Here is a 15,627-nt window from a genome sequence, read left to right as displayed (position 1 = left end):
GTATTGTACTGTTATGGATTCATCAAAACAGTTTGTGGCAAATGCCAGGATCCAGCAAACTCTGTTAACCTTAGGGTAGTGCTGTGGACATGGGCTCTGCTTAGTCGAAGACACCCTTCCATGAATGTCAAGGGTCACCTCTTGAGCCTCAATTCTACCATAAATGTCCGCGACACAGTCAAACAATGGAACTTTGCATTTGTTAAAGGCAAGAGGCCACTATAACCAGAAATGTAATCTAATAATATAAACTGTAAGACAGTATTTCCTATATATGCTATTGTCCTAGAACAATGATGGGCAACCTTTTGCGCTTGGTGTGTCAAAATTCACCAGAAAACCTAGCATGACTTGGGTGGTGTGTCACTTCGAGAAAAAAAAACCATAATTTCGCAAATAACAAAAATATATAATTGTAATATATAACTGTATTTCAAAAACTATTTAATGTGTTGTCGAAGGCAACACATTAAACAATTAAATATATTTACTACCATTATTTCCATGTACAACAATCTATGGTACTTCTTACAGTTTCCACATTGATTTCTCTCTATTCTAGTTTCAATGTAGTCATGAATAATATAATAGTAATAAAATGATAATATACTACAATAATAGAATAATAATAGAATGATATTATATATATGTGTGTGTGTAATGTGCATAATTCCCATGGAGTAAACAACAAAACCACTGGACCAAATCTCACCAAATTTGGACACAAAAGACATAGTCATCCAATCAATCTGCATGCGGCAGCGTGTCAGCAAAAATGGCTAGGCGTGTCAGTGCTGACACACGTGTCATAGGTTGGCCATCACTGTCCTAGAACATACAAACGATGATAGAGATTCAAAATATACCAAATGCTTCCAAAAATACGTCTCTAAACCAAAATAGAATCAATGTGTTACAAACACACATACATTCATCAAAAGCAGAACTCTTATATTAAGGGTATTAAGTCCAATGACAACTCTTATATATTAAGTCCAATGACAACCAGAGTTCATGTTCCACATGGAGGACTGTATAAATCACTACTTGTAAGTCCAAATCTATATGTCCCAAGTTAGTGAATCCTTTTTTAAAAAAATCCCATGTTCTTGTGTTTAAATGAGCTAACAGGATGCCAGCCGAGGTGCCGCTGCTTTCATCGCTTTTATGGATTGTAACTTTATTTTTAATATTGTTGATATTTATTTTAATGTTTGTTTTTGGGTTTTAGATGGTATTTTGTATTGGCTTTACTGTAAGCTGCTTTGAGTCTTTTTTTGGAGCGAGAAGAGTATTAATAATTATTATTATTATTTCAAAAACTTTGCCAGGTATGGGCAAAGTTGGGCCCTCGAGGTGTTTTTGGACTTCAACTCCCACCATTCCTAACCGCCTCAGGCCCTTTCCTTTTACCCCTCAGCCGCTTAAGCGGCTGAGGGGTAAAAGGAAAGGGCCTGAGGCGGTTAGGAATGGTGGGAGTTGAAGTCCAAAACACCTCGAGGGCCCAACTTTGCCCATGCCTGCCCTAGATAATTTTGGAGCCTCTTTTCTGATCCTCTCTCAGGTCAGCACGGAGAAAACCGAGTCACTCTCGTCTTCTTCTTGGGCGGTGTGACATACGCGGAAATAGCGGCCCTCCGTTTTTTGTCGCAAATGGAAGACGGGGGCACCGAATACGTGATCGCAACGACTAAACTCATCAACGGAACAAGCTGGATCAAGTCCTTGATGGAGAAGCTAGAGCCGCCACCTTTTTAGACGCAAGTCTCCAGCCTTCGACGGAGGAAGATGTCCGCTTGCGGGATGCCGGTGTTGTCTTCCAATGGAGTAGAGAACAAACGTGCTGGCTTTGGTCTTCTTGCATGAAATAGGTGTCTTTTCCCATCATCATCGATTGGGAGCCTGCCAGGAGCGGGTGCTTCCGAAAAAGAATATCCAGCCGTGGCCTGTCACATGCTGTGATGTGTCTTGGAGAAAGGCACGACACTTCCGTGGTCAGATGTCCCTTGTAACCATTGCCTTTGTATTTATTGTAGTTGGTAAACATTCCGCATTTTCTCCGGATTTCGTTCCCCTGGTATTTAACTTTCTCCCTTTTCCTTTGTCATTTGTTTTTTAAATGCTTTTCCTAGACACCCTTTGACTTCTTCGCCTTTCAACTCTGGCTGCTAATTTCACTAAAGCTGAGGTTCGTACCACTGTATTTTTTAAGTTTTTCAGTGATCTTTCGATCCCCAGAATTAGGAGCCCATCAACGGTGTGGTGGCAATAATGGTGAAAGGTAGACGAGCCTGGGACCGCTTGCCTTTTTTAGAAAGAGATGCAAAACATGGTTCTAACAAAGATGTATTCTCATACCTGGTGAGGTAACTATACTATGTGTTTCTGTGGGCAGAGCTGTAAAATAAATACTGAATCATCTAGAGCATATTTTGACTGTATTGTATTGCATTGCATAATAACATTTTTGACCCGAAAAAGGCATGCAAATATTTAACTAACTAGCCTCCCTCTCCCCATGTCTTGCTCCACTCCGTAAGCTTTTCACCAGAGCACTTTATTCATTCGCTCACAAACTTACGCGTCCACCCAGCTTCATTCATTCTTACTGTCGGGAAGTTCTTAAGGTTTAGGTGGATCTCCTTTCTTGCACTTTGATTCCAACATTAAAGCCTGGCTCTCCTGTCTCCTCCCTTCCACACCTTCCTGTTCCAGAAGCAATGCTACCAGGAGGAGTCTGTCCCCTGAAGCTCCCCTTCCTGCCCGCAAGCCCAGGCTCCAGCCCTCTTGCTCCCAGGACTGTTTCATGCAGATGCCGAAATGGAGGAGCGCGTTCACGCTTCTGGGAAAAAAGGCTCCTGGCCTCTGGGGAAGTAATTACAGCCTCACCGGCTTCCTGTGTAGCTGGATAGCTGGAGTTTCTATTGGGTTTTTTTTATAAAAGCTTTGCTGATCACAAGGCCAATAATTTGATAACAAGAGCAACTGATTAAATTTAGAGTCCATTTGAGAAGCTATAATGCATCTTAGTGGGGAAAATGCAGCAGAGATGCTTGCAGCTGAAATAGCCAGGAGGAGGCAGGCGACATGGAGCACCAAAATACACTTTTTCACAGGCTACAGACCTCTCACATATAATCCATGCTGTTGGACTGCAACTCTCATTCCACCATGTTAAGAGCAAGGCGTCTTGCAGTTTCCCACTCACAACCCCTTTAGGCTCAATAAATGTTTATGTAACCTCAGGTAGAGAAAACAGATGTAGAAACCAAAACTTTCCTGACAACGAATTGGCATTTGCAAGGTTTGCTAAACAGGCCGATGTTCCTTTTGATGAAGTACAGCTGAAGCATCTCCTGCAGACGCAAGGGGGCACATAGGCAAAGAAGGAAAAGAGCATTTCGGGGTTTTTTAAACCTATGTATCTTTGCAAGGGGGCACATAAGCAAGTTGGCAAGGAGGAATATTTCTTCTTTAATGCAGATGACGCAGGGGATAATGAGAATGGCAGTCTAGGATACCTGGAAATGGCTGGGTTGGGGAATGCTGCTCTAGACCAGGGTTTCTTAAACTTTTCCCCTTGCGACCGCTTCTGGCTGATTTCCCTTTCTGTAATCATTTTATTTCTTACCTGCCTCTCCTCGTGGCTCAAGGCAGGTTACAAAATAGCTAAACACTTGTTATACATTCTATGAAGTACAGCTGACGCTCTTTCTGCAGAGTCCGCTGTAAACACTACACAACCGATTTGAAATACAGTAGAGTCTCACTTATCCAACATAAACGGCAGAACATTGGATAAGCGAATATGTTGAATAATAAGGAGGGATTAAGGAAAAGCCTATTAACCATCAAATTAGGTTATGATTTTACAAGTTAAGCACCAAAACATTCTGTTATACAACAAATTTGACAGAAAAAGTAGTTCAATGTTATGTTGTAATTACTGTATTTACGAATTTAGCACAAAAATATCACGATGTATTGAAAATATTGACTACAAAAATGTGTTGGATAATCCAGAATGTTGGATAAGTGAGTGTTGGATAAGTGAGACTCTACTGTAGAAGTTGACTGTAGAGTTGCCCTGAAGGACCAAGGCCTTTCTAGAGGGAACATTTCAATCCATGGGTGATATAATCCACAAAAGCACTGGGCCAACTTTACTTCTGAGAAACAGCACTCTCCATGATTCCTAGGGATGGACTACAGGCTGTCCCCAAATTACAAACATCTGACTTACAAACGACTCCTAGTTAAGAATAGAGTAGGACAATAGGAAGTGAGAGATATCCACCCCTTGGAAGGGAAATTAACTCCTGGAAGAGTTATCAGGTGGAAAAGGGGTCTCCACTAAAGGTTTAGCTCTAATAATAGTAATAATAATAATAATAATAATAATAACTGATCCTTGCTTCCACAAGAAGCCACATTTTTCAAAATCCAATGATCACAGGGAGGTGAAATCTTCTGAGCCAAACAAACATCACAGTGGTGTTCCCCCTTCCCTGTGCCATCCAAAGCTACAGAATATATACATTTGGCTGGAGTTAATACTTTAAAAATGTACCTGTTCCAACTTGCATACATGGGTCCAGGGCCATGCCAGGACACTTTCCACTTCAGAAATGGACACAGGGTTTTCAAGGACTTGTGCTCATCATGTCATGTCATTTTTGTGAAGGGCAAAAGCATGATTCACTTTCAAACCATGACCTTCCCTTTGTTTCTACAGAGGCAGTTGGTTCTTTTAATAAACAAGGGATACCCTTCCATATAGAAAGAACATGGAAGGAACAAACCACAAGGGACGCTTCATGTTTTGAGTTACTGCTGGAAGAGAACGGGGATAAATGGCACAAAACACTCCAGTTCCCATTAAAAAAAAGAATCCCAGAGTTGGAAGAGACCCCCAAGGGCATCCAGTCCAACCCCTGCCCCAATGTAGAGGCAGAGCTGACCTTGTTTCTCATTACTCTAGCAGTTGTGTCACTTTTCAGATGGAATGATGTCCTCAAAAATGAGCTCAAAGTAAAGGGAAAGTAATGGCCAAGATCCTGCCTAGCATACGTCTCTATATGGGGTGTGACATGTATTGGATGCAATCCTGTGGGGACTTGCATCAAACCTAAGCAGTCTTATGCTTGCAGGAATGAGAATGTCAAACTTGTGGAACACCCCTCTGCTGTTAACAAAGCCGTAAAAGGGCCCAATGCGCATTGGTGCCTGAAGCACAATGGAATCCAACTTGGTGTGCTTCAGGACCAATGAAATATCTCCCGGGAGCATCATATTGGGTGCCAGTGCACAGCGGGCCCTCTGGCTGGTTTTCCACTCGGCATCTTCACCAATTTAGTAAAGGCATTCGTTCATGTCTCTGCTATATAGCTGAGGAAACAAAGTTATATAACTTCAGCGTTCAGAGAAGATTCTCGTAAATGGTTACAGTCTAGAGTTGTGGCAGAGGCACCAGCATGCGCATGCCAGGCTGAGCCACATCTCCATGATCCCCTTCTGCGCTTCAAGGGGAGCAGGGGCCCAGCAATGGAGTCAAGCTGCAGGACAAAAGATTCCTCTTCTGCATCCGAGAGAGCCAGTGGCAGACTGGCGGTGGCTGTCAGCTGAAGAAGTGGGTCTTCTTTAACATTAAACATTATGTTACAAATGTTAATGACCTTTTAGAAGCTTAAAAATATAATAAGATGTTCAAATATTATCACTAGGCATTACCATTTTTTAAATTTTAATTGTACCTTTTGCCACTTCTGTGTTTTATTTTAAAAAGTCATTTATTACCTAGAAAATTAACTGATAGCCTTATAGTTCTAGACGGGCCTGTGTTGTCTCCTGGCAACCATTATTTTTAGACCCAGTCTGCCACTGGGAAGAGCTGCTCAGCAGTGGAATACTGCATGGAGGAATTGCTTGCTCTGGAAATGTCTAAGCAGAGGCTGGATGGCCATCTAGGGGGAGGAATTGAATGGTGTCATCCTGCCTGGCAGAAGGAGTGGACTGGATGGCCCTTGAGGTCTCTTCCGGCTTTAGGAGCACTATGCAACCCTTGTTAAATGGCAACATTGCACAAGTTAGGCCAGCAACATACGAGCAAAGGTGAAAGACACATTAACAAGCAGTCCCCGAGTTATAAACATCTGATTTAGAAAGCATAGAATCCTAGAGTTTGAAGAGACCTGGTGGGCCACCCAGTCCAACCCCATTCTGCCAAGAACTCAAAAATCAGAACAGTAAATAAGTAAATAAGAACAGTAAATAAGACGCAACACTTTGAAAACAGAGGAGTTCCAGACATGAATCAATCAGGGGCAACTAACGACTGAACAAAGGAGGCCCCCAGGCAGGAAGAAGCCAGGAGATGAAGCTATTCAATGCTAATTAAGGCTAATTAATTACAACATTCACACTGGCCTCCAACTGACAAGAGTTTTTCTCTCACACCCTGGACTTTCCACAGATATACAGTAGAATCTCACTTATCCAAGCTTCTGGATTATCCAAGCCATTTTTGTAGTCAATGTTTTCAATATATGATGATATTTTGGTGCTAAATTCGTAAATACATTAATTACTACATAGCATTACTGTGTACTGAACTACTTTTTCTGTCATATTTGTTGTGTAACATGATGTTTTGGCGCTTAATTTGTAAAATCACCTAATTTGATGTTTAATAGGCTTTTCCTTAATCCCTCCTTATTATCCAAGATATTCGCTTATCCAAGCTTCTGCTGGCCCGTTTAGCTTGGATAAGTGAGACTCTACTGTATATAAACCTTCCTTGCTTAGTTTCTCCATACCTCACAACCTCTGAGGATGCCTGCCATAGATGTGGGCGAAACGTCAGGAGGGAATACTTCTGGAACATGGCCATACAGCCTGGAAAACATACAACCACCCAGCATGAAAATTGCATTCAAAGCACCCCCGACAGATGGCCACCCAGCCTGTTTTGAATTCTGCTCCTGTCTCCTGTCTCCCCAATTTGGTGTTGCCTGCACACTTGATGATCATGCCTTCTAACCCTTCATTCAAACCATTAACTGTTCAAGGTGTTGAACCGGACCAGGCCCAGAACCAGGCATGCTGATCAAGATTCCAGATGAGACCAAATGAGGAGGGAGAGCTAATACTCCAGAATCCAAAATGACCTTAACAGATTAGAGCGCCGATTGGGCAAACAAAATGAATTTCAACAAGGAAAATGTAGGATACTTCACATAGTCAGAAAAAAGGAAATGCAATGATACAGAATGGGTGACGCCTGGCTCCACAACACTCCATGTGAGAAAGATCTTGGAGTCTTCGTGGACAACGAATTGAACACAAGCCAACTGTTCGATGCAGCAGCTCAAAAAGCCAATGAAGTTTCGGGCTGCATCAAAAGGGGTAGAGTGTTCAGATTAAGAAAAGTCATGGTGCCTCTCTTAGGCTTTGGTCAGACCTCTTTACCTGGAACACTGTGTCCAATTCTGGGCACTACAGTTTAAGAGAAACATTGACTCTAAGCTGAAAGGTGTCCAGAGGAAAAGGGCGACTACAATTTTTAGTAAAGTTTTACATAGTAACAGAATAAAATCCTAAAGTAGGGCTAGTGTATAGGGTAGTATGGGGAGGTTTAAAAGAAAGTATGTAATGCAAGAAAATTTTGGAGAATTAGGGGAAAGAATATAGTGATGAGAGAGAAGAAAACTAAGGATGTATTTTCTGTTAGTCATGGGGGTCCTGTGTGGGAAGTTTGGCCCAATTCTATCGTTGGTGTGGTTCAAGGGACTCTTTGATTGTAGCTGAACTATTAATCCCAGGAACTACAACTCTTAAATGTCAAGGTCTATTTCCCCCAAACTCCACCAGTGTTCACATTTGGGCATATTGAGTATTCGTGCCAAGTTTGGTCCAGATCCATCATTGTTTGGAGTTCACAGGGCGCTCTGGATGTAGGTGAACTACAACTCCCAAACTCAAGGTCAATGCCCAGTTTCTGTTGGTCATGGGAGTTCTATGTGCCAAATTTGGTTCAATTCCAATTCAGAATGCTCTTTGATTGTAGGTTAACTATAAATCCCAAATGACAAAATCAATCCTCTCCCAGCCCCACTAATATTCAAATTTGGGCGTATCAGATATTTGTGCCAAATTTGGTCCAGTGAATGAAAATACATCCTGCATATCATTCGAGGGTTGAATGAAAAGTAATGCCTCCACCTTCGTAACTCCTCAACAGATGGCAATCTTGGAATGCGGCAGGTACTGGCTTGTTCAGGAGACTCTCCTCTGCAGTTCCATTTGGCAGGAAGCCTTAGCATTGAATGGTTGTGTTGTTAAAGTGCGAAGCTGATGAAGACAATCACCATAAACAGCTTGCCTTCTCTGATGAATCTCCTTTGGGATGACACCTTCTGCCGTCAAGAATTCTGTGACTGCACGTTGTTTAAGTCGCACGGACCGACCATCTGCCCAGGGTTCCATACTTCACACTTTAACAACACAACCGTTCAATGCTAAGGCTTCCTGCCAAATGGAACTGTAGAGGAAAGTCTACTGAACAAGCCAGGACCTGCCGCAGACCAGGACTGCCATCTGTTGAGGAGTTACGAAGGTGGAGGCATTACTTTTCATTCATATATATAAAACTTTATTACGGTCCATGGACCCACAGCTGTTAAGTGAATAATGTACAAGAGTTTAACTGGGGAAATTGCTAAACAAACACAAACTACACAATGTCTCCTGATCAGAGATTAGGCTCTTTCTCGGCCTTGCTGCCACTGCAAGGAACTTTGCCACTGTGAGGGTCACCTCATGGTGCTTATACTTTTCATTCAACCCTCGTATTTACATTACGAACAGTAGCAAAATTACAATTATGAAGTAGCAACGAAAATAATGTTATGGTCGGGGGTCACCACAACATGAGAAACTGTATTAAGGGAAGGTTGAGAATCCATGAATTACAGGAAAGGAGATTCTACCTCAATCTGATTGTAAGAAGAGCTGTTCAGCAGTGGAACTCTCTACCTCGGAATGTGGTGGAAGCGCCTTCCTTGAAGGCTTTTAAACAGGCTGGATGGCCATCTGTCAGGGATGCTTTGGTTGTGCGTTTTCTGCATGGCAGGGGGTTGGACAGGATGGCCCATGTGTCTCTTCCAACTCTATTATAATTTGATTCTGCGAAACGACTCATAGTTCTACAATGGGGATGAGACAACAGGAAGTTGGAAGGGAAATTCACCCCTGAAAGAGTTATTCTCATGGGGAAAAGGGGTCTCCACTGAAGCTTTATCCCCAATCCTTGTTTCCACAACAAGCCACATTTTCCAAAATCCGCTTAAGCGACTGAGGGGGGAAAGGAAGGGGCCTGAGGCTGTTAGGAATTGTGGGAGTTGAAGTCCAAAACACCTCGAGAGGTGAAGTTTGTCCATGCCTGATCTATAGATATAGCTATGGCTGGAGTTACACCTAAAAATGTTCCTGTTCTGACTGATATACATATTCAACTTCAGAACAAAGCTGCAGATCCTATGTTGTTCATAACTTGGAGACTGCCTGTGTATGCACAGCACATCCATGCACAAGGGCACCACAATATGCAACTCTGCCTCTACAGGTTTCTATTCACTTTTTTATAATCTTCCTTTTCCCAAAGCTGAGACTCAAAGGGGACTGCAAGATTATTATTATTAACAAATTTATTCATACCCCACCTTTCTCCCCATGGGGACTCAAGGCGGCTAACAATCCCACATTTAGTCAAGTTTAAAAAGGCAATATAAAGTTTAAAAAACAATTAAATAGCAACTATAAAGGTAAAGGTTTCCCCTGACTTTAAGTCCAGTCATGTCTGACTCTGGGGCTCATCTCCATTTCTAAGCCAAAGAGCCGGCGTTGTCTGTAGACACCTCCAAGGTTATGTGGCCATTGGCATGACTGCATGGAGTGCCAATGTTACCTTCCTGCCGGAGCGGTACCTACTGATTTACTCACATTGGCATGTTTTCAAACTGCTAGGTTGGCAGAAGCTGGAGCTAACAGCGGGTGCTCACTCCGCTCCCGGGATTTGAACCTGCGACCTTTCGGCCTGCAAATTCAGCAGCTCAGTGCTTTAACACACTTCGCCACCGGGGCTCCAATAGCAACCATAAAACACAATAAATACACATATAATGGACTTTAAAACTCACAGATTTGTTTTTTTTTAAATCAGATAAATGCAGCTCTCGCTCTGAGAAGTCCAGCTGTTAGGACTGGCACCAATGAGGACCCAAAAAAGTTACTTTTCAAAAATGCAGTCCCTTCTGTGAAAGTTGAATCAAAATGACGTAACAACTAAAATGATTAAAGGTCTGGAGAACAAGCCCTATAAGTTGAATCAAAATGACATAGCAACTAAAATGATCAAAGGTCTGGAGAACAAGCCCTATGAGGAGCGGTTTAAAGAACTGGGCATGTTTAGCCTGCAGAAGAGAAGGCTGAGAGGAGACATGATAGCCATGTACAAATACGTGAAGGGAGGAGGGAGCAAGCTTGTTTTCTGCTGCCCTGCAGACTAGGACATGGAACAATGGCTTCAAACTACAGGAAAGGAGATTCCACCTGAACATCAGGAAGAACTTCCTCACTGTGAGAGCTGTTCAGCAGTGGAACTCTCTGCCCCGGACTGGTGTGGAGGCTGGATGGTCATCTGTTGGGGGTGCTTTGAATGTGATTTCCTGCTTCTTGGCGGGGGGGTTGGACTGGATGGCCCATGAGGTCTCTTCCAACTCTACTATTCTATGATTCTATGATAAGTATCTTCCAGAGCTCTGTGCAAAACTAACATTAAATTATACTGCAAATACCTGTCTTTGGTGACTTTCCATGAGCAAAACTGCTAGAAATACCATTTGGTAGGGTGAGTACTCTTGTCGTTACCGATCATAAGAGTTTTCCATTTGGACTACAAAGCCCCCCCTCCTGTCAAGCAGCTGCTGTACGACAAAATTACATAAGAAGGTTTGGTTTTTTTTTGGGGGGGGGGGGGGGGGGGGAGGATGAGGACAAAAAACTATGTAAGGACGCAGCGCATTGCTTTCAAGGGGAAAACCACTCATGTACAGGCAGCCCACCCCGCAAAGTCCTTCGGCTCTTTCAAGACGAAAGCACTTATCCCGGGACAATAGTTTTGAGACCGGAATCCACTTCACCTAATGCAAAGACCGTAATTAGGTTCTAATGAGGACGGGACACTTTCTGGGCGGCATGCCTTATATACTTTGTTCGAGGCGAAACTTGTCGGCTGCCTTTGTGCCGTGAAGAAGAGCAAAGGGGCGCGCTCTGCCTCTGCGAGTCCAGCCTCAGTCCTTGGCCCCACCTATCCCATTAGGACTTGAGTAGCCTCGCGAAGACCACGTCATTAGACCTGCCTCTTCACATTAACTAGAAAAGATCCAGATGCACCACATCTTTCTCACAACCCATTCGACTGACACAGAGAGAGAGACCGAGCCCAAGAGCCGCACACCAGAAAGGAAACAGCAAGGAACTTTCCGTGCCATCTCCCACCCACAGTGAGTAACTTGGTCTTTATTAGCTCTAGTTCCTTTAGATATCAGACTGGAAATATTAGAAACTCACATGCATGTGCTCTTCTCTTTTTTAGACAGCTGTTTCTGTGTATTTTATCAATCAAATAGGGTGCTGTTGGAAGGAATGAGATAAAATAAGACTTTTTAAAAAACACAAGGCAACGGTAGCTTTGAGCAATTTTTGCAAGTGCTTGATATTACCAGAAATTCAATTCACTCCCAACAGCATCCGTATTGTTTGGAGCAATAATCTTCCTAGATTAGCTGGGGTCTGAGCCTGGCTTTATTTTCTGCTGCCGAGACAAACATGAGGTTATTTGCCATCCAACCTGTTCCACGTGTGTCTCTTTTTAAACCAAACCTCTTGTTATTTAATGCCAGGAGAAAGAGGTGATCTCTTTGAACCTTATATTGACAAAGGATCATCCCAAAAGATAAAGGCATGGGATTTCGGAATACAAGAGAGCAGCCGAGCACATGCTTTCTCAAACTTTTAAGAACTGCTGCAGCATGCGGAGCCTCAAAAGGGGTGTGTCGGGTGGACAAACTCTGGATGGGAAATCTTTTCCCACTCTCAGGGTGGCTATTTTTGCACAAGGCAAAAAAAAAGACAATATGCCAGGGAGATCATTTGTACTTAACCTTCAAATCATAAACAAAAGTTTTCTGCCAGTCTGTCCATTAGATGCAATTATAACATTAAATATTAAAGTAGGCTCCCTTTAGTGGAATCGACTGCTTTGGCAAGTGCATTTCGTGGCTATTAATGCACGGTGAGCTATAAATCTGCCCGTTTTGCCAATGGGTTGGAGGGGTGGGCTTCACTCTCGGGGGGCTAGGCACCAGGGAAAACTGTCCTGCAGGTATTATTACTAGCCTTCTTTCTTTAAAGAGTGGGAGTGTTTGGGAGTGTTTGCAAAAGTGCTTTCAGGACTGCAAAGCCTGGTAGACAGTCCCAGGTGCCCTCTCTAAAAGGCACTCCCCCCTGGGAGATGTCTATGGGGTGGCATGATGGGAAGCTCACAGCCTCGGGTGGGTTTAGGGAGGGTCTTGGGTGGTTCTCGCTGGTGCTAACGGTACCCCTTGCTTCTCCCTGTCTCTGTGCCACCCAGACCATGCCGAGGCACTCCGCTTTCTCCCGCTTCCGAGCCCGCTACATGGGGGAGTCCTTCACCCTCCGCTACCTGAAAATCCTGCGTGAGCTGCTGGCCTTCATCGTCTTCAGCTACACAGTGCTGCTGGGGGCCCTCGTCCTGGCCGCCTGGACCACCTACTTCCTGGTGGCCAAATGAGCACCCACCCGGCACTGCTTTGCCTGTCGCTTGCACACCCAGCCTAGACCCACTCGTCGTGCCTTGTCGTCGGACGCCCTAGAATGCTGCCGCTTGCCTTTCAGAAACTTCCCAACTTTCTTCTGTCGCTGCCTGCTAAGCTGCTCTTTGAACGAGGTCTTAGGAGCAAGTGCCGGGGTTTGAAAGCGAGCGATAGAAAATGCAACGGTTCTCTAAGCAACAAGGGCTCGGCCAGAGGATTAATTCGAGTGTTTGCCCTCACTTTAATTGACATCCTTCCTCTCACAGTTCCATAGAAATGTAAAACATGGAGGGACATCAGGCATGGGAAAACTTTAGCCCTCCAGGTGTCTTGGACTTCAAATCCCACAATTCTTAGCAGTCGGCAAGCTGTCTGGGATGTCTGGGAGTTGCAGTCCAAAACACCTGGAGGGAGGAGCAAAGTCTGCCCATGCCTGAGGTAGATGGTCAAGCTGTAACCTGTCTTCTTGTTGCCAGCTTTGCTAATAACAATATTATCTATGCTAGGCATTCTCTTAATAGAAACTGCTTGTTCTCAATGTTTACTGTCTCCTTATCTTTTCTCAAATTGCAAATGCCAAGCTCGCTGCAATAAGCTTCAAGCACTGTACCATTGCTCCCTTTACAAAAAGATTAATAAAGCTGGTGTTGTATCTCTCTAGCATTCAAACTGGATGTGTCTGTGTTACAATCTTTTCTCGCTAAAAGGTGGTCTTTAAAAAGCTAAGAATTAACAGGTTTACAAAACAATATATAGCAAAATTTATATATATATATATATATATATATATATATATATATATATACACACATATACATATACATACACACACACACACACACACACACACATACACACACAGTAGAGTCTCACTTATCCAAGCCTTGCTTAGCCAAGCTTCTGGATTATCCAAGCCATTTTTGTAGTCAATGTTTTCAATACAGTAGAGTCTCACTTATCCAACATAAACGGGCTGGCAGAATGTTGGATAAGCGAATATGTTGGATAATAAGGAGGCATTAAGGAAAAGCCTATTAAACATCAAATTAGGTTATGATTTTACAAATTAAGCACCAAAACATCATGTTAGACAACAAATTTGGCAGAAAAAGTAGTTCTATATGCAGTAATGCTATGTAGTAATTACTGTATTTATGAATTTAGCACCAAAATATCACTATATATTGAAAACATTGACTCCAAAAATGCGTTGGATAATCCAGAATGTTGGATAAGCGAGTGTTGGATAAGTGAGACTCTACTGTATATCATGATATTTTAATGCTAAATTCGTAAATACAGTACAGTAGAGTCTCACTTATCCAAGCCTCGCTTATCCAAGTTTCTGGATTATCCAAGCCATTTTTGTAGTCAATGTTTTCAATATATTGTGATATTTTGGTGCTAAATTCGTAAATACAGTAATTACAACATTGAACTACTTTTTCTGTCAAATTTGTTGTATAACATGATGTTTTGGCGCTTAATTTGTAAAATCATAACCTAATTTGATGTTTAATAGGCTTTTCCTTAATCCCTCCTTATTATCCAAGATATTCGCTTATCCAAGCTTCCGCCAGCCGTTTAACTTGGATAAGTGAGACTCTACTGTATATATATATATATATATATATACACACACACACACACACACACATACATATATACTGTATATGGATAGATATAGATATATATAAAAGCAAAAATTAACATGCACCACATCCCCTTTCTCTCAAATAGGAGAGAAGCAGAACAGAAATATGGGGTGTTCTGAAAAACTCCTAGGTGTTTAACATGGGTAATAGAATAATACTGAATCACCATGGTGTTGAGGATTTGATTTCATTGACTGTTTTAAATTCTCTGGCATAAAACTAATCAATCAATACATTTATTAATGCTCCAACCAATGGTCATATGCATTTACACCAACAGAAACAATATCTAACAAGCATCTATACAAAACACTGTAAAATCCAACAGTGAAAAGCAGGATGCATAAAACTAAAGAATTCACATGGTATTCCCTCCCCTTCTCCCCAAAAGCACCAGGCTTGGAAACAAGCAGGTGACCCTTTCCTATCATTGTCAATAGTTCATTATTATCAATAATGTCTGCTCAGATCTTTCCAGTCCACTCTGCTCACTATGGATGCAATAACAAAAAAATCAGTTGTTCAAGGAAGGCCCTTCTTTAAAGTCCCTCAACATTTCTGTTTCTAATCCCGAAACATTCAGGAACTTTCAACGAATTGATTATTCAAAAAGATTATTCAAAAATCTGATCTATGACATAGTCCTCCCTGCAAGCAAATGGGTTCATGTGTGCAAATCAGAGGCTACAATGCAGCCCACAGTATAACATGTACCACAAGCACTTACACTCAGAGGTAACTCTGATCCAAAAAATGAACTTTTTGTAGCTCAGTCCCCTCTACACTATACACAAAGTTTCCTGGGTGCTTTCTACTGCCAAAAAGTTTCCCAAGGGATTTCAGTGAGTTTTAAAGGAGGGAGTTGTGTGGCTCCCTAGGTTTGGTTGAACCGCACCTTCCATTGGCCCCAGTCACTAGTGAGGGATGATGGGCATTGTAGTACATCAATACCTGGAGAACCCAACACCAGCCAGCCCTCCTTCCTGTTCTGGGACTTAGGCCCCATGGACACTACCATATAGAATCATAAAATAGTAAGAGTTGGAAGAGACCAAATGGGTCATCTAGTCAAACCCCCT

The 15,627-nt window shown here is 42.6% G+C and overlaps 2 protein-coding genes across 2 annotated transcripts in view; both read left to right on the top strand.

Annotated features, from left to right (window-relative positions):
- vps33a (VPS33A core subunit of CORVET and HOPS complexes) overlaps positions 1–2,428 on the top strand; it is a 38,387-nt gene extending 35,959 nt beyond the window's left edge. Inside the window, exon 13 of the mRNA XM_003226868.3 lies at positions 1,565–2,428. Coding sequence (XP_003226916.1) covers positions 1,565–1,758 — 194 coding nt within the window. The 3' untranslated portion in view covers positions 1,759–2,428. The remainder of the gene's footprint in view (positions 1–1,564) is intronic.
- A 6,146-nt stretch (positions 2,429–8,574) lies between these two features.
- On the top strand, positions 8,575–13,562 carry LOC134292905 (uncharacterized). Its single transcript, XM_062958599.1, has 2 exons — positions 8,575–11,561; positions 12,692–13,562. Exon 2 carries the CDS (start codon positions 12,695–12,697, stop codon positions 12,869–12,871), a length of 177 nt encoding a protein of 58 aa, XP_062814669.1. The 5' UTR covers positions 8,575–11,561; positions 12,692–12,694; the 3' UTR covers positions 12,872–13,562.
- The last annotated feature ends 2,065 nt before the right edge of the window (positions 13,563–15,627 follow it).

The sequence above is a fragment of the Anolis carolinensis genome, chromosome X (genome assembly GCF_035594765.1).
Source record: "Anolis carolinensis isolate JA03-04 chromosome X, rAnoCar3.1.pri, whole genome shotgun sequence".
NCBI lineage: Eukaryota > Metazoa > Chordata > Lepidosauria > Squamata > Dactyloidae > Anolis > Anolis carolinensis.
The sequence above is the reverse complement of the archived record's forward strand: the minus strand, read 5'-3'. Positions and strand labels throughout refer to the sequence as shown.

Coding starts and splice junctions, on each gene's coding strand:
- LOC134292905 (XM_062958599.1), top strand. CDS start 12,695: ATGCCGAGGCACTCCGCTTTCTCCCGCTTCCGAGCCCGCTACATGGGG.